This window comes from Spinacia oleracea, chromosome 1 (genome assembly GCF_020520425.1).
Source record: "Spinacia oleracea cultivar Varoflay chromosome 1, BTI_SOV_V1, whole genome shotgun sequence".
Lineage (NCBI taxonomy): Eukaryota > Viridiplantae > Streptophyta > Magnoliopsida > Caryophyllales > Amaranthaceae > Spinacia > Spinacia oleracea.
Window position 1 is genome coordinate 89,631,259 of NC_079487.1, and position 24,327 is coordinate 89,655,585.

A 24,327-nucleotide genomic window follows, 5' to 3' on the forward strand; every position below is an offset into this window, starting at 1 on the left:
GGAGTATTTATTTCCATTAAATACTTGATCCGTTTACGTACTATTTGTGTGACCCTAAGGGTTCAGTCAAGAGTAAGCTGTGGATTAATATCATTAATTCCACTTGAACTGAAGCGGCCTCTAGCTAGGCATTCAGCTCACTTGATCTCACTGAATTATTAACTTGTTAATTAATACTGAACCGCATTTATTAGACTTAACATTGAATGCAGACTTGGACCAAGGGCATTATTTCCTTCAATGGAATCCCATTCATTCGTCTACGCTCATCAAGTGTTTTTGGGCACTGAGTCTTGCTTAGAGTTATTCCATGAGACATGGGTAGGTAGCCTCGCTTGGAGTCTGCCATCTTGAACCTATCAAGCACCTTATTGATATAAGTGCTTTGACTAAGTCCAATCATCCTTTTAGATCTATCTCTGTAAATCTTGATGCCCAATATGTACTGTGCTTCTCCTAGATCTTTCATCGAAAAACATTTCCCAAGCCAAATCTTGACAGAGTTCAACATAGGAATGTCATTTCCGATAAGTAATATGGTATCGACATATAATATTAGGAAAGCAATTTTGCTCCCACTGAACTTCTTGTATACACAAGATTCGTCTGCGTTCTTGATGAAACCAAAGTCACTGACTGCTTCATCAAAACGTATATTCCAGCTCCTGGATGCCTGCTTCAATCCGTAGATTGACTTCTTTAGCTTGCATACCTTTTTAGCATTCTTTGGATCCTCAAAACCTTCAGGCTGTGTCATAAACACAGTTTCTGTTAAAACACCGTTTAAGAAAGCAGTTTTGACATCCATCTGCCATATTTCGTAATCGTAATATGCAGCGATTGCTAACATTATCCGAATAGACTTTAGCATTGCAACTGGTGAAAAGGTTTCATCGTAATCCACACCGTGGACTTGCCTGTAACCTTTTGCAACCAATCTAGCTTTGAAAACTTCAAGTTTCCCATCCTTGTCCTTTTTCAGTTTGAAAACCCATTTGCTTCCAATGGCTTGGTAGCCATCTGGCAAATCGACCAAATCCCATACTTGGTTTTTAGACATGGAGTCTAATTCAGATTGCATGGCTTCTTGCCATTGCTTGGAGCTAGGGCTCGTCATAGCTTGTTTGTAAATCGCAGGTTCATCACTTTCAAGTAATAGAACGTCATAGCTCTCGTTCGTCAAAATACCTAAGTACCTTTCCGGTTGAGATCTATATCTTTGCGATCTACGCGGGGTAACATTTCTAGATTGACCATGATTCTCACCAGATTCTTCTAAAGATCTCTGAGTTTCATCCTGAATGTCATCTTGAGCATTCTCTACAGTTTATTGTTCGACTCGAATTTCTTCGAGGTCTACTTTTCTCCCACTTGTCATTTTGGAAATGTGATCTTTCTCCAAAAAGACACCATCTCGAGCAACAAACACCTTGTTCTCAGATGTATTGTAGAAGTAATACCCCTTTGTTTCCTTTGGATAGCCCACAAGGATACATTTGTCAGATTTTGGATGAAGTTTGTCTGAAATTAATCGTTTGACGTATACTTCACATCCCCAAATCTTAAGAAAAGACACATTTGGAGGCTTTCCAAACCATAATTCGTATGGAGTCTTTTCGACAGCTTTAGACGGAGCTCTATTTATAGTGAGTGCAGCTGTATTTAGTGCATGTCCCCAAAATTCTAATGGAAGTTTGGCCTGACCCATCATTGACCTAACCATGTCTAGCAAGGTTCTGTTCCTCCGTTCCGACACACCGTTCCATTGTGGTGTTCCAGGAGGAGTCAATTCTGATAGAATTCCACATTCTTTCAGATGGTCATCAAATTCATAGCTCAGATACTCACCGCCTCGATCAGATCGCAGTGCCTTAATCTTCTTGCCTAATTGATTCTCTACTTCACTCTGAAATTCCTTGAATTTGTCAAAGGATTCAGACTTATGCTTCATTATGTAGACATAACCATATCTACTGAAGTCATCAGTGAAAGTGATAAAGTAGCTGAAACCACCTCTAGCATTTGTACTCATTGGTCCACATACATCTGTATGGATTAAACCCAATAGTTCAATTGCTCTTTCTCCAACTTTAGAGAAAGGTTGCTTTGTCATTTTGCCAAGTAAACATGATTCGCATTTACCATAATCCTCTAAGTCAAATGGTTCTAGAATTCCTTCCTTTTGAAGTCTTTCTAAGCGTTTCAAGTTTATATGGCCTAATCGACAATGCCACAGATAGGTGAGATCTGAATCATCCTTTTTGGCCTTTTTGGTATTTATGTTATATACTTGTTTGTCGTGATCTAATAAATAAAGTCCATTGACTAATCTAGCAGATCCATAAAACATCTCTTTAAAATAAAACGAACAAATATTGTCTTTTATTAAAAAGGAAAATCCCTTAGCATCTAAGCAAGAAACTGAAATGATGTTTTTAGTAAGACTTGGAACATGGAAACATTCTTCCAGTTCCAAAACTAGCCCGGAGGGCAACGACAAATAGTAAGTTCCTACAGCTAATGCAGCAATCCGTGCTCCATTTCCCACTCGTAGGTCGACTTCACCCTTGCTTAACTTTCTACTTCTTCTTAGTCCCTGTGGATTGGAACATAAGTGTGAGCCACAACCTGTATCTAATACCCAAGAAGTTGAATTAGCAAGTATACAGTCTATAACGAAAATACCTGAAGATGGAACGACTGTTCCGTTCTTCTGATCTTCCTTTAGCTTCAAGCAATCTCTCTTCCAATGCCCCTTCTTCTTGCAGTAGAAGCATTCGAATTCAGAATTGGGTTGACTGACCTTCCTCTTTACAGATTTGGCGCCAGTTTGCTTAGTTGGGTTGGCCTTGTTGCCACCTTTCTTAGCATTCCTCTTCTTTCCAGATTTCTTGAACTTGCCCCCATGCACCATAAGCACATCCTGCTTATCACTTTTGAGCGTCTTTTCAGCGGTCTTCAGCATACCGTGAAGCTCAGTGAGCGTTTTATCCAGACTATTCATACTGTAGTTCAGTTTGAACTGATCATACCCGCTATGAAGAGAATGGAGGATGGTGTCTATAGCCATTTCCTGAGAAAATTGCTGATCCAGCCGACTCATATTCTCAATGAGTCCAATCATTTTGAGAACATGTGGACTTACGGGCTCGCCTTTCTTAAACTTGGTCTCAAGAATTTGCCTATGAGTCTCGAATCTTTCGACTCGAGCCAGATCTTGGAACATGTTCTTCAACTCACTGATGATTGTGAAAGCATCTGAGTTGATGAACGTTTTCTGCAGATCTGCACTCATGGTGGCGAGCATTAGACATTTCACATCCTTGTTGGCATCAATCCAACGATTGAGGGCTGCCTGAGTGACCCCGTCGCCTGCGGCTTCGGGCATCGCCTCTTCTAGGACATACTCCTTTTCTTCCTGCATAAGAACTATTTGCAAGTTCCTTTGCCAGTCAAGGAAGTTTTTCCCGTTCAACTTCTCCTTTTCGAGAATTGATCGAATGTTGAATGAATTGTTGTTTGCCATATTTAAAACTACAATTGAAAAGAATAAACAAATAAATAACCATTCACAGTTTCTCTTAATAAACTTAAATTCTAGCATACATGCATAATTCAATGTTTATTAAGCATTTTATTCAAGTTATGTGTTCCGGCAGGTGTGAATAAAATGATTCCAAGATCCTAAAATCATTGAAGAACTAAGCACAGTTTGTCGACTTAATCCTAAAACATCTTAGGTAAGCAAAAGCCTTTTGCTAATAGTCTAGAAACTATTCTTGGTTGATAGGTACGTCTAAGAACTTATTAGGTAAACCTATCGATTTTGCCACGACATAAAAGGACTCCTTACTTATATCGTTGAGTTTCACCAAAACTAACATGTACTCACAATTATTTGTGTACCTTGCCCCTTTAGGACCAATAAGTAACACCTCGCTGAGCGAAAACTATTACTAGATTGATGTAAAGGATATCCAAGCAAGTGTATATTTTGGCATGGCACCTTTTAACTCAATTTTTAAGTTTGGAACTTAAGGCTCTTACTATGTTGGTTAGATTTTAAGTGAACTAAAATCCTTAATCATGCAACATAATCAAGCTTTTGATCTCATGCATTTTAAGACATATTTAAAAGCAATAAATAACTTAAAACATGCATAAGATAAATGTGATCTAGTATGGCCCGACTTCATCTTGAAGCTTTAACTTCAAAGTCCGTCTTGAAAATCTCCGTGGGAGGCACCATTTTCTTCAAATAGGATAAGCTATAATTAAAACTAATTACAACTATTTGATGGTACGCAGACCATATTTGAATTGAAAAACAACTTTGGTCCTTTAGACCAATTACATTCAAATTAATGGTACGCAGACCATATTTTCTATCCTATTTGGGCCATACTAGTCACTTCATAACCTGCAAAACAGTACATATACAATATATACCATTCACCCATTCATTATCATGAATGGCCCACATAGCTTGTTAGTAAAACACTTTATGCATCACATAAACATTTGCATCAATTAATCAAGGGCACCAATAATCTACAAATTATTTAGTCCTTATTAATTCTAATCAAGTTGTTTTAACCTTAAGGTTTTGTAGACCTAATCAAGAGTTTATGAATAAAAGGGGCTCCCACTTAAACCAATAAATTCATATGCTTTACTAATTTTAAACATAAAAATGTATTTCTAGTCTAACCGGAAACATACAAATTTAATTTAAAATTTAAAGCTCATATAAATTTATAATTGAATCCACAAAGTTTAATTTAATTTCAGTCGTATTTAAATTAATTCATGATTTTAATTTTAGTAAAATAATTAGAATAAATAAAATTTATTATAATTACAATATTCAAAATTAAAATCCAAGAAAATAATTTAAATTATTAATTTTAAAATTAATTAAAATTACGTAAACTGAAAATTTCAAATTAAAATTTCAAAACGATCTAATCGCATCGCAACAATCCTACGCAACGCACGCCCATGGGCCACACGCACACAGCCATCGCTGGCCATGTGCGCGCAGCCCATGCGCTGCCTCGCATCGCTGCTGCTCACCATCGCAAGGCATCACGCGAGCTGATGCTCGCTGCGCGCGCCAGCGCTCGACGCACGAGCATGCTGCCGCAGCCCATCGCTGGGTGCAGCGCTCGTCGCACGTCGCAACACGCACCCGCACGCCATCGCTGGGCGCAGCGCTCGTCGCACGCACAATAGCGCTCGCACGCCATCGCTGGGCGCAGCGCTCGTCGCACGCACAATAGCGCTCGCACGCCATCGCTGGGCGCAGCGCTCGTCGCACGCACAATAGCGCTCGCATGCCATCGCTGGGCGCAGCGCTCGTCGTACGCACAACAGCGCTCGTTGCGCGCGAGCGATCGATGCTTGGCGCAGCACTCGTGGCACGCGAGCTTACGCTCGCTGCGCGCGAGGCTCCGCACGCTTGCGCGAGGCAGTGCGCGCTGTGGCGCAGCTCGCTTGCTGCCCACACGCGACTGCTCGTGCCTTGCTCTCGCCCTCGCCCATTCGCCCATTGCACACAGCCCACGACACAAGGCAGGGTCGTTGCCTTGTGCTCGTGCACCATGGCCTTGCTCATTGCATTCGTACCGCATGGGCGACGAGCTCCCTTGCTCGTCGTCACATGCCCGCACTATACAACACCCCTTAAGGGTAACACGTAGCGTCCATTGCTTTGTGCGTGCAAGTTATATGAGCGAATCGCATAAAATTTAAAATTTATATTCAAAATTAATGACAAATTAATAAATAATATTAATTTCATAATTTTAGGGCGAAAAATCGAAAATTGATTATTCAATTGATTTCCGATTAACATGGATTCAAGTCTAGGTCATAAAAATTTAAAATTTAACATAAATTTACAATTTTTATGGTGGTTTTTAATCATAGGTATCTAATTAAATTATAATTAATTATGAAAATCAAATTAATTCTAAATTATTCTAATTTTCAACAAATTAATCATAATTACAAATTAGATTGCATAATTAACAAGGCTAGGCATTCAAATCTTTGTTAAACATATACAGTAGGTCAATCAAAAATTCAAGATTTATCAACAAGAATCGCCAATAGTTAATTTAACATCTTAAATTTACGAAATTTTGCATTCGAAAAACTAAAACCTCCGAAAAGTCATAGTTAGGCTTCGAATTTGAGAATTCTGGGTTCGGCCGAAAAATACTGTTTTTGTCAAAATTTTAGAATGCCTTTTACATGCGGAATTGACACAAAAATCACTCGATTTGAATGAGTAACGAAGAAACTGCCGAAAAACTGCGTACGTATAATTAAATAAACGCAATTTGCAATTAATTAACAATTACGAAAATTAATCACCCCTTTTAATTCTTGCAAATTTGTAATATTTAACCATGTTCATGCAATTTAGATTATGAAAATAATAAGAGGCTCGTGATACCACTGTTAGGTTATGATACATATGACAATTCATAAATCATGCGGAAAAAACCATAAAGCCAGGAAAACATATTATTTACACATAATCATTTAGCATAGTTTAGATGCATACTCTTTGTTGCGTGCCTTCCCTAGCTGCGCCCGAACCGAACAAGAACAAGTCTTTAGGACTCCAAGTGTCGTCCCTCCGTAGATAGTCCACAGCACGTCCGGATCCGCCTTAAGATTGACCAACTAGAATCGCCCTTAAGGTACTACTTATTTTCGGCTAAATGGGCAAGAGTTATGGCTGATTTTTCTGCTTAAAAATCCTAGCTTTGAATACTTGAAAAAGTTATGTATAAATAATGACCCTAGGCCCTTATTTATAGAGGTATGGAAAAGGAATTGGAATCCTATTAGGATACTAATTTATTTAATTAGAATCCTGCTAGGACTCTATTTAAATAAACTTTATCTAATAGGTTTAGGATTTAATCTTTTATCGAATCCCGATAGCTTTAGGATTCGAACACGAGCATCGCACGAGCACCGTACACCCGCGCAGGCCTTGCGGCCCACGCTGAGCGCACAGCGCTCGGCCCATGCTACTGTCCGCGCGCGCCCTTGGCTTCGGCTGGGCCTGGCTTGCGCTGGGCCTGGTCGAGGCTTTGGCGTGTGTTGGTGATGCGTGTGGCTTGCTGGGCGATGGCCTGGCTTCGTGCTGGGCCTTCGTCTAGCGAGCCTCGTCCGATGCTAATTCGTACGATACGCTTTCGATTAAATTCCCGATTCCGGAATTTATTTCCGATACGAACAATATTTAATATTTCCGATTGCGGAATTAATTTCCGTTTCGAACAAATATTTAATATTTCCGTTTCCGGAATTATTTTCCGATTCCGATAATATTTCCGTTTCTGACAATATTTCCGTTTCCGGCAATATTTCCTATTCCGGCAATATTTCCATTTCCGATAATATTTTCCGATACGTACCACGTTTCCGTTTCCGGCAACATCTACGACTTGGATAATATTTATATTTCCGATACGATCCATATTTCCGTTTCCAGCAATATCATCGTTTCCGGAGTATTCATTTCTTGCCTGTGACGATCTCAGCTCCCACTGAAACCAAGATCCGTCGATTCCGAATATCCATAGATGGAGTATTTAATGCCATTAAATACTTGATCCGTTTACGTACTATTTGTGTGACCCTACGGGTTCAGTCAAGAGTAAGCTGTGGATTTAATATCATTAATTCCACTTGAACTGAAGCGGCCTCTAGCTAGGCATTCAGCTCACTTGATCTCACCGAATTATTAACTTGTTAATTAATACTGAACCGCATTTATTAGACTTAACATAGAATGCATACTTGGACCAAGGGCATTATTTCCTTCAACGGGGTCACTCAGGCAGCCTTCACGGTCTAATGCTCGCCACCATGAGTGCAGATCTGCAGAAAACGTTCATCAACTCAGATGCTTTCACAATCATCAGTGAGTTGAAGAACATGTTCCAAGATCTGGCTCGAGTCGAAAGATTCGAGACTCATAGGCAAATTCTTGAGACCAAGCTTAAGAAAGGCGAGCCCGTAAGTCCACATGTTCTCAAAATGATTGGACTCATTGAGAATATGAGTCGGCTGGATCAGCAATTTTCTCAGGAAATGGCTATAGACACCATCCTCCATTCTCTTCATAGCGGGTATGATCAGTTCAAACTGAACTACAATATGAATAGTCTGGACAAAACGCTCACTGAGCTTCACGGTATGCTGAAGACCGCTGAAAAGACGCTCAAAAGTGATAAGCAGGATGTGCTTATGGTGCGTGGGGGCAAGTTCAAGAAATCTGGAAAGAAGAGGAATGCTAAGAAAGGTGGCAACAAGGCCAGCCCAACTAAGCAAACTGGCGCCAAATCTATAAAGAGGAAGGTCAGTCAACCCACTTCTGAATCCGAATGCTTCTACTGCAAGAAGAAGGGGCATTGGAAGAGAGATTGCTTGAAGCTAAAGGAAGATCAGAAGAACGGAACAGTCGTTCCATCTTCAGGTATTTTCGTTATAGACTGTATACTTGCTAATTCAACTTCTTGGGTATTAGATACAGGTTGTGGCTCACACTTATGTTCCAATCCACAGGGACTAAGAAGAAGTAGAAAGTTAAGCAAGGGTGAAGTCGACCTACGAGTGGGAAATGGAGCACGGATTGCTGCATTAGCTGTAGGAACTTATTATTTGTCGTTGCCCTCCGGGCTAGTTTTGGAACTGGAAGAATGTTTCCATGTTCCAAGTCTTACTAAAAACATCATTTCGGTTTCTTGCTTAGATGCTAAGGGATTTTCCTTTTTAATAAAAGACAATAGTTGTTCGTTTTATTTTAAAGAGATGTTTTATGGATCTGCTAGATTAGTCAATGGACTTTATTTATTAGATCACGACAAACAAGTTTATAACATAAATACCAAAAGGGCCAAAAAGGATGATTCAGATCTCACCTATCTGTGGCATTGTCGATTAGGCCATATAAACTTGAAACGCTTAGAAAGACTTCAAAAGGAAGGAATTCTAGAACCATTTGACTTAGAGGATTATGGTAAATGCGAATCATGTTTACTTGGCAAAATGACAAAGCAACCTTTCTCTAAAGTTGGAGAAAGAGCAAATGAACTATTGGGTTTTAATCCATACAGATGTATGTGGACCAATGAGTACAAATGCTAGAGGTGGTTTCAGCTACTTTATCACTTTCACTGATGACTTCAGTAGATATGGTTATGTCTACCTAATGAAGCATAAGTCTGAGTCCTTTGACAAATTCAAGGAATTTCAGAGTGAAGTAGAGAATCAATTAGGTAAGAAGATTAAGGCACTGCGGTCTGATAGAGGCGGTGAATATCTGAGCTATGAATTTGATGACCATCTGAAAGAATGTGGAATTCTATCAGAATTGACTCCTCCTGGAACACCACAATGGAACGGTGTGTCGGAACGGAGGAACAGAACCTTGCTAGACATGGTCAGGTCAATGATGGGTCAGGCCAAACTTCCATTAGAATTTTGGGGACATGCACTAAATACAGCTGCACTCACTATAAATAGAGCTCCGTCTAAAGCTGTCGAAAAGACTCCATATGAGTTATGGTTTGGAAAGCCTCCAAATGTGTCTTTTCTTAAGATTTGGGGATGTGAAGTATACGTCAAACGATTAATTTCAGACAAACTTCATCCAAAATCTGACAAATGTATCCTTGTGGGCTATCCAAAGGAAACAAAGGGGTATTACTTCTACAATACATCTGAGAACAAGGTGTTTGTTGCTCGAGATGGTGTCTTTCTGGAGAAAGATCACATTTCCAAAATGACAAGTGGGAGAAAAGTAGACCTCGAAGAAATTCGAGTCGAACAACAAACTCTAGAGAATGCTCAAAATGACATTCAGGATGAAACTCAGAGATCTTTAGAAGAATCTGGTGAGAATCATGGTCAATCTAGAAATGTTACCCCGCGTAGATCGCAAAGATACAGATCTCAACCGGAAAGGTACTTAGGTATTTTGACGAACGAGAGCTATGACGTTCTATTACTTGAAAGTGATGAACCTGCGACTTACAAACAAGCTATGACGAGCCCTAGCTCCAAGCAATGGCAAGAAGCCATGCAATCTGAATTAGACTCCATGTCTGAAAACCAAGTATGGGATTTGGTCGATTTGCCAGATGGCTACCAAGCCATTGGAAGCAAATGGGTTTTCAAACTGAAAAAGGACAAGGATGGGAAACTTGAAGTTTTCAAAGCTAGATTGGTTGCAAAAGGTTACAGGCAAGTCCACGGCGTGGATTACGATGAAACCTTTTCACCAGTTGCAATGCTAAAATCTATTCGGATAATGTTAGCAATCGCTGCATATTACGATTACGAAATATGGCAGATGGATGTCAAAACTGCTTTCTTAAACGGCGTTTTAACAGAAACTGTGTTTATGACACAGCCTGAAGGTTTTGAGGATCCAAAGAATGCTAAAAAGGTATGCAAGCTAAAGAAATCAATCTACGGATTGAAGCAGGCATCCAGGAGCTGGAATATACGTTTTGATGAAGCAGTCAGTAACTTTGGTTTCATCAAGAACGCAGACGAATCTTGTGTATACAAGAAGGTCAGTGGGAGCAAAATTGCTTTCCTAGTATTATATGTCGACGACATATTACTTATCGGAAATGACATTCCTATGTTGAACTCTGTCAAGATTTGGCTTGGGAAATGTTTTTCGATGAAAGATCTAGGAGAAGCACAGTACATATTGGGCATCAAGATTTACAGAGATAGATCTAAAAAGATGATTGGACTTAGTCAAAGCACTTATATCAATAAGGTGCTTGATAGGTTCAAGATGGCAGACTCCAAGCGAGGCTACCTACCCATGTCTCATGGAATAACTCTAAGCAAGACTCAGTGCCCAAAAACACTTGATGAGCGTAGACGAATGAATGGGATTCCATATGCATCATTGATTGGTTCAATAATGTATGCTATGATATGTACACGCCCGGATGTTGCGTACGCACTCAGTGCTACGAGCAGATACCAGTCAGACCCAGGAGAGGCGCATTGGACTGCTGCCAAGAATATTCTGAAGTACCTGAAAAGGCACAAAGATGACTTCCTGGTCTATGGTGGAGATGATAAATTAATTGTTAAAGGCTATACGGACGCAAGTTTCCAAACCGACAAAGATGATTTCAGATCACAGTCTGGGTTTGTCTTCTAGCTCAACGGAGGTGCAGTAAGCTGGAAAAGTGCTAAGCAAAACACCATTGCGGATTCTACAACTGAAGAGGAGTACATTGCTGCACATGAAGCAGCAAAGGAAGCTATATGGCTAAGGAAGTTCATAGGTGAACTTGGTGTAGTCCCCTCCATTAAAGGACCAATAGCCTTGTATTGTGATAATAACAGAGCTATTGCACAGGCAAAGGAGCCTAGACACCACCAGAGAGTCAAGCATGTACTTCGTAGATTTCACCTTCTACGAGAGTTCGTTGAAAGAAAAGAAGTCGAGATAAACAAGATTGGAACTGATGACAACATATCAGATCCATTGACTAAACCTCTGCCGCAGGCGAAGCACAACTCGCACACTACAGCTATGGGAATCAAGCATATTGGAGAATGGCTTTGATATCCCTGTTTAATGTTTTAAAGTTTTAGAGTTTAAATCTTTGTAAAACATTATTGGTTAATCATTCACAATAAATGAAAAGAATTCATTTTTCCATTTAATTTGTGGTTTATTAAATGATGAGTCCCTTCAAATTTGACGATATATTCAAGATAGACTGTCAGGACCAGTCCTGTGACTAAGAAATGTCTATCAAGTGAACTTGAATGTCAAAGGTTGAAAATGGTCCCTAGTCGGAGTTTTCTATAAAATTGGACGCATAGAAAATGTTAGACGATTAGAATGCAAGATGACTAGTAGTTCTGTTTCTTGAACTATGTGGACATGGCAATGTCATAATCATTTGCATAGATACTTACTTTGGGAAGACTAGTATCGGACAAGACCTATGAAACTTTACTGTAAGAGATGAAAATCTGTCATAAGTAAATTTCATTAAAATTATTAGACACTAAATCCTCAATACCTGAGTGATTTGAGATTACTTGTTTGAGAACTGGTTGCTTTGACGTTGACCAACCGTCGCACCGTAAAAGGAGGCTATAAAGGCAACGCTCAGGTAATCACCTATCAAACGAAGTCTAATCTCAAGATCGCAAGATTGGGATTGTCCTCCCACAAATCGGGATGAGATGCTTAAAAGTTGTACAAGGCCACTCGGAGAGCTAGAAACTGTGAAATGCATGGCCGTGCTCGGATGAATCATAGGCTATGATTATCTGTTTATTTGATCAGTTGAACTCTGAAACCGAGGAACACCTCTGGACATAATAAGGATGACAACTCTTACCTTATGTTCAAGAGCAAGCATCGAGCGACAAAGGAATTAGGAAATGCACACTTGTCCCTAAGGACAAGTGGGAGACTGAAGGAAATAATGCCCTTGGTCCAAGTATGCATTCTATGTTAAGTCTAATAAGTGCGGTTCAGTATTAATTAACAAGTTAATAATTCAGTGAGATCAAGTGAGCTGAATGCCTAGCTAGAGGCCGCTTCAGTTCAAGTGGAATTAATGATATTAATCCACAGCTTACTCTTGACTGAACCCGTAGGGTCACACAAATAGTACGTAAACGGATCAAGTATTTAATGGCATTAAATACTCTATCTATGGATATTCGGAATCGACGGATCTTGGTTTCAGTGGGAGCTGAGATCGTCACAAGCAAGAAATGAATACTCCGGAAACGATGATATTGCCGGAAACGGAAATATGGATCGTATCGGAAATATAAATATTATCCAAGTCGTAGATGTTGCCGGAAACGGAAACATGGTACGTATCGGAAAATATTATCGGAAATGGAAATATTGCCGGAAACGGAAATATTGTCAGAATCGGAAATATTATCGGAATCGGAAAATAATTCCGGAAACGGAAATATTAAATATTTGTTCGAAACGGAAATTAATTCCGGAATCGGAAATATTAAATATTGTTCGTATCGGAAATGAATTCCGAAAACCGGGAATTTTATCGGAAGCGTATCGTACGAATAAGCATCGGACGAGGCCTGCCGGACGAAGGCCCAGCACGAAGCCAGGCCATCGCCCAGCAAGCAATGGCGCGCCACAACACAGCCCAAGGCTGCGGCAGGCCTACCGCAAGGCAGGCCCAGCGCGCAGCTTAGGCCATGGCAGCCTCGTGGGCTGCGGTAGCTCGCATGGGCTTCGTGGGCGTGTGGGCTGTGCGCTGGCATGGCCTGCATGCTTGCGGGTCATGCTCGTGTGTGTGTTTGTGTCCATGCATAATTCCTAAAACTATTAGGATTTGATGTATGATTAAATTCCTATTCCTATTAGGATTATTTAATTAAATAGAGTCCTTGTAGGATTCTAAGTTTAATTAAATCGTATCCTACTAGGATTCCAGTTCCCTTTCCAAACCCCTATAAATAAGGGCCTAGGGTCATAATTTATACGAACGATTGAAGTATTCAAAGGATAAGTTTTTGAAATAAAATTCAGCCACACTCTTGCACAATAATAACCGAAATTCCTAAGCACCTTAAGGGCGATTCTAGTTGGTCAATCTTGAGGCGGATCCGGACGTACTGTGGACTATCTATGGAGGGACGACACTTGGAGTCCTAAAGACTTGTTCTTGTTCGGTTCGGGCGCAGCTAGGGAAGGCACGCTACAAAGTGTATGCATCTATACTATGCTAAATGATTATGTGTAAATAATATGCTTTCCTGGCTTTATGGTTTTTCCGCATGATTTATGTATTGTCATATGTATCATAACCTAACAGTCTCGAGCATCAAGGTCTCCTCTGTGCAGTTGTCGATCTTCAATTACCCGGCGTGCATCTTGACTGGCCCTTGATTGGCGAGGGCGAGGTTGTGCCCCACCCCTGTCACCTAGCCTGTCCATCACACTTCGAGGCTGTGCCCTGTGGATGGTATGATATGTTGTGCTCACCTTTGAGCTGGTAGGGTGGTTTGGATGTTTCCTTGAAGGTCCTTCTCCCATTCCTTGGAGGTTGTGGATGACTTGAGCAGCCAAATGCTCTAGATCCTTTCGGGTGACCAAGTTCTCAGGGTGACCTTCGACATGGGGCTGTTGATTCTCATGGTCCTGATCACCATCGTGATCATCTCCGTTCCTCGAAGTAGGCATCAACACGTAATTGGGATGGGACTCTGATCGATGAGAGGAGGAGTGTTGCCTGGTTCGTCAAGTGTTAACCATGGCTTGTAGTTGACTTCCCCACAGACGGCGCCAACTGTTTCTGTGAAGAAAATGCTAAGTGTGAAAATAGGGGAAGCCTCTTCAACCAGGCTGTCGTTTTCCTCCAATCGGTTGTGGTTTGTCCTACAAAAACGGCAAACGTAAACTGGCTCGGGGGGGTTCCCGAGAAAACCCTCTCCGACGCTCAAGTCAGTTCTTGTAGAGAGAGAAAGTAGTGAGAGAGTCAGTGTGGGAATAATTGCATACCTGAGTAATGATTAGGTGAGACATATTTATAGTAATGCAGGATGGCATACTTAGTAAATATGGGCAAGTGTAGGGGTGCGAAATCTTGGGCTTGTAGGAGGCTGAGATATGGGCCCCTAAGTTCTGATCTGAGCCCATCAAAGGTTTGTGCTTGAGGGTATTTTTAGTAATTTCCCCTAGAAGGGTATTTTGGTAATTTGTGTAAAAGTGGGTCCCACAGGGGGCCCGAACAGGTATCTAATTAAATTAAAACTAATTATGAAAATCAAATTAATTCTAAATTATTCCAATTTTCAACAAATTAATCATAATTACAAATTAGATTGCATAATTAACAAGGCTAGGCATTCAAACTTGTTAAACATATACAGTAGGTCAATCAAAAATTCAAGATTTATCAACAAGAATCGCAAATATTTAATTTAACATCTTCAATTTACGAAATTTTGCGTTCGAAAAACTAAAACCTCCGAAAAGTCATAGTTAGGCTTCGAATTTGAGAATTCTGGGTTCGGCCGAAAAATACTGTTTTTGTCAAAATTTTAGAATGCCTTTTACATGCGGAATTGACACAAAAATCACTCGATTTGAATGAGTAACGAAGAAACTGCCGAAAAACTGCGTACGTATAATTAAATAAACGCAATTTGCAATTAATTAACAATTACGAAAATTAATCACCCCTTTTAATTCTTGCAAATTTGTAATATTTAACCATGTTCATGCAATTTAGATTATGAAAATAATAAGAGGCTCGTGATACCACTGTTAGGTTATGATACATATGACAATTCATAAATCATGCGGAAAAACCATAAAGCCAGGAAAGCATATTATTTACACATAATCATTTAGCATAGAATAGATGCATACATGTTGTAGCTTGCCTTCCCTAGTTGCGCCCGAACCGAACAAGAACAAGTCTTTAGGACTCCAAATGTCGTCCCTCCGTAGATAGTCCACAGTACGTCCGGATCCGCCTCAAGTTAGACCAACTAGAATCGCCCTTTAAGGTGCTTAGGAATTTCGGCTAGTGCTTGCAAGTGTATAGCTGATTTTTATTTCAAAAACTTACCCTTTGAATACTTCAATCGTACCCATAAATTGTGACCCTAGGCACCTATTTATAGGAGTATGGAAAAGGAATTGTAATCCTAGTAGGATGTGGATTTGCTAGTTAGAACTTTATTAGGACTCTAAATAACAAAACAAATCTAATAGGATTAGGATTTTAATCTTTGCACAAATCCTAATAGGATTAGGATTTCCCGCACAAGCATCGCACAAGCCGTGCACCCGCGCAAGCCTTGCGGCCCACGTCAGGCGCACAGCCCATGCTGCTGTGCTGTCGCGCGCGCGCGCCCTTGGCTGGGCCTGGCCTTGCGCTGGGCCTGGTCGAGGCGTGCGTTGGTGCGTGCGGCTCGCTGGGCGATGGCCTGGCTTCGTGCTGGGCCTTCGTCTAGCGGGCCTCGTCCGATGCTAATTCGTACGATACGCTTCCGATTAAATTCCCGATTCCGGAATTCATTTCCGATACGAACAATATTTAATATTTCCGATTCCGGAATTAATTTCCATTTCGAACAAATATTTAATATTTCCGTTTCCGGAATTATTTTCCGATTCCGATAATATTTTCGATTCTGACAATATTTCCGTTTCCGGCAATATTTCCGTTTCCGGCAATATTTCCATTTCCGGTAATATTTTCCGATACGTACCATGTTTCCGTTTCCGGCAACATCTACGACTTGGATAATATTTATATTTCCGATACGATCCATATTTCCGTTTCCGGCAATATCATCGTTTCCGGAGTATTCATTTCTTGCTTGTGACGATCTCAGCTCCCACTGAAACCAAGATCCGTCGATTCCGAATATCCATAGATAGAGTATTTAATGCCATTAAATACTTGATCCGTTTACGTACTATTTGTGTGACCCTGCGGGTTCAGTCAAGAGTAAGCTGTGGATTAATATCATTAATTCCACTTGAACTGAAGCGGCCTCTAGCTAGGCATTCAGCTCACTTGATCTCACTGAATTATTAACTTGTTAATTAATACTGAACCGCATTTATTAGACTTAACATAGAATGCATACTTGGACCAAGGGCATTATTTCCTTCAAGAGAGAGAATGAGTTTTTGGGAATGTTAGCTCGTTGAGACTTTAGCCTATCAGTGTACAATAAATATTATACGTCGTAGTAAAAGTTAATTCAAAATGATTAAAAGTTACCCTTATATGTGTAAAAGTTATATATTTATTAATACAAATTGTCATTAAATTATTTTTTCAAAATTACTAATAATGTATAAAATTAATCATTTAACCATTTAAATGTTCATCTATCAACATTTTTTTTGTAATATAAAAGTTAATCAAAATATATTAAAAGTTACATAAAACTAGGTAAAAGTAACAAAATACTTGTTTAAAGTTATCTTATTGTACACCTTGTACGTGCAAGACCTTTTGTTTGTTCTATTACTTTTTTTTGTAAGGAGCCAAACAAAGGAAAACTTGTTTGAAATCTCATTTTTCAAAAAATCATGCGTGCGTTTTTCCTTGAAAAATCATTTTTCACTGAAAATATTTTCTGTCAAGTAAGCAGTATATACTCCCTCCGCCCCTCAATACTCGCACCGCTTTCCTTTTTGAGTCGTCCCTTAATACTTGCACCGCTTCTATAAATGGAAATTTTTACCAATATTATATTATTTCTCACACTTACCTACTAACCTACTCCATACGAAAAATCGTTTAAAAATTTATACCCCTACTATCCCTTACACATTTCCTACTAACTATTAAAAAAATACCCCACTATCAACTAACACCCATTAAATTAATAAGTCAATTCAAGTGTTTTAAACTCCGCACTGGTCAAACCGTTGCGAGTATTAAGGGACGGTGGTAGTACTTCTTTTGAAAGTTACTTTTTTTATGGAGCGCTAAAAGCCGCCCTATATTACTCAAAATCGCCCCACTATTTTACACATATACCCTCCTTTATTTACCCCCTCATTCAACATTTACCATCATCATTTACCCTCTTACCTTCCCACCACAAACCGGACCACCACTGGCCAACACTGCTGCCACCACATCGCCGGCGACAAAATGCGTAGTAATGTTTACATGGTTAGGTCTACCGATGGAACGTCGAATTCACAAGAGTTTTTTTTTTGTCCGCAAAAAAATTCAGAAACTTATGCATTTTAAGCTTGTACCATGGTTCAGACTTATGAGTTTTTAGCTTCGACCATGGTATAGACTTATGCAGTTTAAACTCGTACCATGGACGGAGCTTAAAATTCATAAGTCTACGCCATGGTACGAGCTTAAAATGTATAAGTCTATACCATGGTCGAAGCTAAAAATTCATAAGTCTATAAATATTTTTTTTCCAAGTAGATTAAATCAAATTCAACAGCAAATCAAAACCTTAAATAATATAGACTTATGCATATTAAGCTCACACCATGGCGTAAACTTATGAATTTTAAGCTCCGTCCATGGTACGAGCTTAAACTGCATAAGTCTATACCATAGTCGAAGCTAAAAACTCACAAGTCTGTACCATGGCACAAGCTTAAAATCCATAAGCTTGTACCATGGTACAAGCTAAAAATGCATAAGTTTCTGATAAATTTTCCGGAAAATAAAATAAAATAATTCGACGTTCCAATGGTAGACTCGACCATGTAAACATTACTACACATTTTTTCGTCGGCGAAATGGTGGTCGAGGTGCTGTCGGTGGTGCTGGTCGTCGGTGGTGGACAGGGGTGGGAAGGTAAGAGGGTAAATGAGGATGGTAAATGTTGAATGAGTGGTAAATAAAGGAGAGTAAGGGTGCGTTCTGTTCAACTTATTTGACCTGAACTTATCTGAACTTATCTGATTTTATCTGATCTTATCTGAACTTATCTGAACTTATGGGAACTTCTTGAAATAAATAATAAATAATAAATAATAAATAATAAATAATAAATAATAAATAATAAATAATAAATAATAAATAATAAATAATAAATAATAAATAATAATATTAATAATATTAATAATAATATTATTATTAATATTGCAACTTATTGGAATTTATTGTAACTTATTGAAACTTATCTGAACTTATTGGAACTTATCTGAACTTATCTGAACTTATCTGAACTTATTGGAACTTATTGAAACTTATTGGAACTTATTGGAACTTATTAGACCTGAAACTTATTTTATTAAGGTGAAAAGAACGCACCCTATATTGGTAAATTGGTGGGGCGGTAAATAGTAAGTTTTTTTTTTTTTTTGGATAATAGGGTAAATTGAAATCTAAGTTTTGTAAAATGAAATAAAATTATGCAAAAAATAAAAAAGCAAATGAATTTCTCTCTCCTCAAACTCCAACTCGCAGCTGCTCTGCAATTCTGCATCTCCTTCATCCTCTTAAAACCCTAACTACTCTCCTCCAACAAAACAACCATCATCCATTTGTATCACCACCGCTAGTCGGCGGCGCATCTGCCAACCACCTCTCCTTCTCTCTGCCGCTGCTATTATCGGTATGTACTTTCTTCGCTAATCTATTTTGTATCGATTTTTTTGGAAATTTTCTGTTGATTTTTTGTATTTAAAGATCCAATTAGTGTCTAGTGTCATGTGGGGATGATGGATTTTTCCTGATAGGATGGTTTGAAATGGTCAAATACATTCTTTTGGGTTTTTTGCTGGCTTTGTTTTGGTGTTATTTTATGTGTAATTAGTCTATACCCACTTCATAAATCATAATTGTGCTTGAAAATCATATTGTCCCTTTCTCTCTCCTGCCTTGGCTTTGGGAAGGGCCTGGTCATGGTTTATATTGTTTGCAATTGATAATTGGATGAGATTGAAGTGATGGGGCAAAAGTTATAATAACGAGGGTGATCATGTTGTTTGCCATTGATAATTGGATGAGACTATAGCTAGGGTAAATGCTAAATTGTGATGGGGGAAAATTAGAATAACGAGGGTGATCAAACCTAAATACATAGAGCGGCAATACAATTAAACGAAGACGATGTAGTCACATTAAATGGGAATGAACTGTTCATAAGTGTGTGTTTAAAGTACTTTGTAACGAGGGTGTTCAAACCTAAATACACAGAGTGGCAATGTAATTAAACGAGAATGTAGTCACATTAAATGGAAATGAGCTGTTCATAAGTGAGTGTTTAAAGTATTTTGGTTCAATCTTACAGAGGAACAACAATATGTTTCTGTAGCATACCCCTGTGGAAGGGAAAATTCTATAGAATGGCTATTAGGCGAGCGTTTATGAAGGATTTTATTAGAAAGATGAGTGTAGCAAAGATGCGTTTTTTTAGGGATGGATGTGTGAAAACCTCTTGAAGGATAGAATTCAAATTGAAGGTATTTGGAGAAAGATTAAAGGTGCGGGTATTGAGGAAAAAATAAGGTATAACAAACAACATTGGTTATAGCTGCACTAATATGAAAATTGGAAAGTTGTATCATGGGGATTCTAGATGAAACTGTGGGAGACTAAAGATGACTTAAATGGGGGAGTAAAGAATGATATGAAGACTTTTGGTTTAGACGCTAATGGAGGACGATAATCCTTGTTGATGACTAATCTTATTCATGCATGCACTAGACGTCTAGACCACATTATATTGTGATCAAGGATGTGTCATTGTTGATGGTAAAGATTAATGAAATGGATACAAACATCAAGGTTCAAGGAACGAGATCAACAAATTGTTTCCATTGTGACTAAAAAACACTTGAAGCCCGTTCACAGTTTTGAAAACGCAATGTCCCCAACAATTGTATAATATGGTTTATGTAGGATAAGAAGTCAAAAGACTTGTAATTCTTAAGGGAAGGAAAGAGGCCAATTGTAGGGGAATTAACTTCAAATAAATTGCATGGCAAGAAGCTTGCTGATCTCCCAAAATCCAAGTGTCCATAGAATTCTTTGCGCAAATGACCTTAAATGGTTGAAGTCCCTTTGCATGACAATCCTTCTTACTAAAAATGTGTGTCATTGATGGAGTGCTTTGAAGTTGGAAAAGACAAGGCCATCATAGAGCTTGACTAAATTGTAACCCATTTAGAAGATGAAGGTTTTACTCTTAACATTAAATGGAAGGGGAAATAGAATATTGCTTTATAGATGCTGTAACAGGAGCACTTGAAAGGGAAAAAAGATGAATCGTGAGACTTAACTGCTCGACCAATAATCTAATTGGAGCAAAAGCCTTTTCTTTACATCATATTGAAGATTTTTTTCTTAGCAAATACGTAAGCTAGGCTAAAAGTAAGTTTCTAAAAGTTATTATCTCAAGGGTGATAAGAACAAATCCTATTGCATTAAGGAGCCTCGAAAGAATGCTTAGATGGTGGAGTTCCTGTCAAGTTTGCTCTCTCCCTCCTGAACCTGTTTTTTGAACATGTGAACTGAATAGTACACACATCAACTAGTTCAATTAACTAACAAGCAATTGCATTCTCTTATTCATTTGTAGTCAGAAATGTATTGTCAAGCTCTATCTCACATGGAGTGTGAAATTTATGAGGACTGATTTGCCTTTTGAAATCCTTGTGCATTGTACATTATGAAATTTTATAAACAAAATGATTGGTTGTATCCTACATGGTTTATTTGTACACAATATTTTCAAACTCGGACGAGCTGGTAAAAAGTAAATTAGTAATTATGTAGTATTCGTTTGATGATTGTTTAATGATCTAAGGATCTGACTTTGGATGTTGATAAGCAGCAGGCATTTATGCGGAATCAGTGTAGCGATTCCGTTTGGTGCGACTATAATGAACCCATGAGTAGACTGTATGAGGTGTTGGGTAATCACTAAGATGGTTAATGTTGATGTAAACGTGTGGTTTCTCTGTTTTTTTTTTATGGTCCCTTTATATGTTTTTTGGCTTCTAGTGGTGGACATCGAATAGACGTGCCCATAGTTTGTAATCTTTTTTTTCATGCTGCAGGTTAGCTAATAGCTATTGCTACCCTGTTTGCCGCTTTGGTTTGCATAGAAGAATTAGTAAGAACCTTCTATTGATGATTTTCTTTGCTTACATTCAAAGTTTTTGCGTTGTCTTCACTTGCTCTATGCATTTCATGTCACTTCACTGAGGAAGAAGCAGTTAGATTCTGGTACTGGTACTGAACTCTTAAAATATCTTTATAAAATAATGACTAGAAGGCCCTTGGTATTGATGTCTAAAGCTGATTTCATTATCAGGTGTTGAAGATGGCATTTTATTCAGAGGAACAAACTACTGAGGATTATCTGTTTAAGATAGTATTAGTTGGTGATTCTGCTGTTGGCAAGTCTAATTTACTTGCAAGATTTGCTAGAGATGAGTTTTACCCAAATTCAAAGTCAACTATAGGTGTAGAGTTTCAAACACAGAAGATGGAGATAAATGGAAAGGAAATCAAAGCTCAAATTTGGGACACTGCGGGTCAGGAGCGGTTCAGAGCAGTTACATCAGCATACTACAGAGGTGCAGTTGGGGCTCTTTTGGTGTATGATATCAGTAGACGCCAAACATTTGCTAACATTAGCAGATGGCTCAATGAACTCCACAGTAAGCATACATATGAGTTTGCCTCATTTATTGGTTGTTTCTACTGACTTGTTCTGGTATTTATAACGTACAGCACTAATGGTATTTATAACGTACAGCACTAATGCACGACTTCAATGTCTGTTTGTCATTTTTTTTGGTTATTTTATCTACACATGTTTATAGGGTACATAGCATTTTTACTATTTGGTTGTGAATTAATTATATTGTTTTTGTTAATTGTGACATATGCTTTGAAACTACAATGCTAAGAATGTCATCTTGTGGCTCTTGCTTTCTTTCAACCCCCCCCCCCCCCCCTACCCCCCTCTCTTCCTTCATGTTAGTCTCCACTTTCCCTTTTTTCTGGTGAATTTGCATCATGAAAATTCTCCTCTTTTTCAGTTGGATTTTGTTTCTGGTGTCGCAACTATGTATGTTTTTGAGAAATATGTCGCTTTTTTCTAATTGCATTTTTAAAAGACTTTGCATCAGAAATTTGATTCCCAGGTGTTATTGATTACATATTTAAAAGTTGCCTAGATATTAAAGCAATGATATACGCATATAGGATGCTAAATACTCCCTCCGTATTTTTTTAGGAGTCACACGTTGATCGGCACAAGTATTAATGAAACATAGTTGAATTTGATATAATAATGATGCAAGTGGGGTAGTTAACAATAAAGAAATATAAAAAAATAAGTGGGGTGTAAAGTTACCAAAAATGGAATTATTTATGATTTAAGTGGGCTCATAAGAAATTAAAAATAATAAACAATTGGGGAGTAGGTGTAAAAGTTACCAAAAATGGAATTGTGACTCTTACAAAAGTATGGTCGGAAGTAGTAATTGTGACTCCTTAAAAAATACGGAGGGATCCATCCACATTATTTTACAAACTTCCCTGAATTGGCTTTCCCGGATAAAATTGCATACTTCCTTTTCAAATAAACTTTTCTATACTTTTTCTCACTAACCCACTCTTTTTTCTCTAACCCACTCTTTTTTCTCTAACCCACGCTTCTCTTACCTTTTTCACTCTCTGCCTACCACTATCAATTCTAATCTTTCCAACCCTAACTGACTCTCTTTTTCTTTTCTTTCTTTTCAATCCCATGTCATTCTCTCCTAATTTCTTGTGCCACTTCCGCTATACAATTTATGTGAAGAAAGGAGATAAAAAATGATGTTAGTACCGGTTTATAGCTGAAGCTTATCCAGTGTTACCTAATTCTCTAATCACCCCGGGAACTGCGAACCGAAAAAGCCAATAATAACATGAAAAGCAAATTGGGTAGCAAGTTGTGAACCTTTACCCACTCATACTAGCGAACCAGGTAACAGTGAGCTTATCCATAGAGATTTGTCTAATCAATGCCTTAGTTTTTGACTAAAACAAAAAAAGTGCACTCTTTGAGTATCAACAGGTTATGCAGAATGTTATAAGAATATACTGTTCCCTCCCAAATATATATTTTCCCAATTGAATTGATAATGTAATGTTTGTTTGGCAGCGCATTCCGATATGAACGTGGTTACAATACTTGTAGGCAACAAATCTGATCTCAAGGATGCAAGAGAGGTATCAACTGCTGAAGGGAAGGGTTTGGCAGAGGCAGAAGGCCTGTTCTTCATTGAGACTTCTGCCTTAGATTCGTCCAATGTTGCTGCTGCTTTCCAGACTGTTGTTAGAGAGATATATAACATCTTGAGCCGGAAAGTTATGCAATCTCACGAGTTAAAGAAGAATGATTTGTCATCTTTGAGTAATGGGCAGACGGTCGTTCTGCAAGGAGATGAAAATGCCACCGCGGATCAGCCCAAAAAATCTGGTTGTTGTACTTCTTAACACTGAAATGTGATGCCTATGCTGTTGTTTCTCGAAATTAATATCATTTGTGGTTATTTCATTCATTTATTACTGGATACTATCATGAAAATATGGAAGACTAAAATTGTAAATTTTATTGGAGTAGTAAAATTTCTAGTCTTGGTGGTGTTGGTTGGAGTAGGGTTGATGTATCTTATTTGACAAGTCTCTCACCCACCCCAAGCTGCTGGAGGAATGTAATAGATGAAGAATCATCATTTCTGTAAAGGTACTGTGAATGAACGGCATCCTAAGAAATTGCAAACCGGGGGAATAATTAAAACCT

At 38.6% G+C, this 24,327-nt stretch overlaps 1 protein-coding gene across 3 annotated transcripts; it reads left to right on the forward strand.

Annotated features, from left to right (window-relative positions):
• The first annotated feature begins 18,934 nt into the window (after positions 1-18,934).
• Positions 18,935-24,182, forward strand: LOC110778128 (ras-related protein RABA5a). 3 transcript variants are annotated; one of them, XM_021982688.2, is made up of 5 exons: positions 18,935-19,134; positions 21,584-21,639; positions 21,737-21,752; positions 21,841-22,189; positions 23,686-24,182. In XM_021982688.2, the coding sequence occupies exons 4-5, from the start codon at positions 21,850-21,852 to the stop codon at positions 24,018-24,020; spliced, it is 675 nt and encodes a 224-aa protein (XP_021838380.1). In that variant the 5' UTR covers positions 18,935-19,134; positions 21,584-21,639; positions 21,737-21,752; positions 21,841-21,849; the 3' UTR covers positions 24,021-24,182. The 3 variants fall into 3 exon arrangements, with proteins under 3 accessions (XP_021838380.1, XP_021838379.1, XP_021838378.1); XM_021982687.2 differs by lacking the exon at positions 21,737-21,752; XM_021982686.2 differs by having other exon boundaries at positions 18,936-19,134; positions 21,584-21,752.
• Positions 24,183-24,327: the final 145 nt, after the last annotated feature.

Coding starts and splice junctions, on each gene's coding strand:
- LOC110778128 (XM_021982688.2), top strand. CDS start 21,850: ATGGCATTTTATTCAGAGGAACAAACTACTGAGGATTATCTGTTTAAG. Junction 22,190..23,685: donor ATGGCTCAATGAACTCCACA/GTAAGCATACAT, acceptor TTTGTTTGGCAG/CGCATTCCGATATGAACGTG.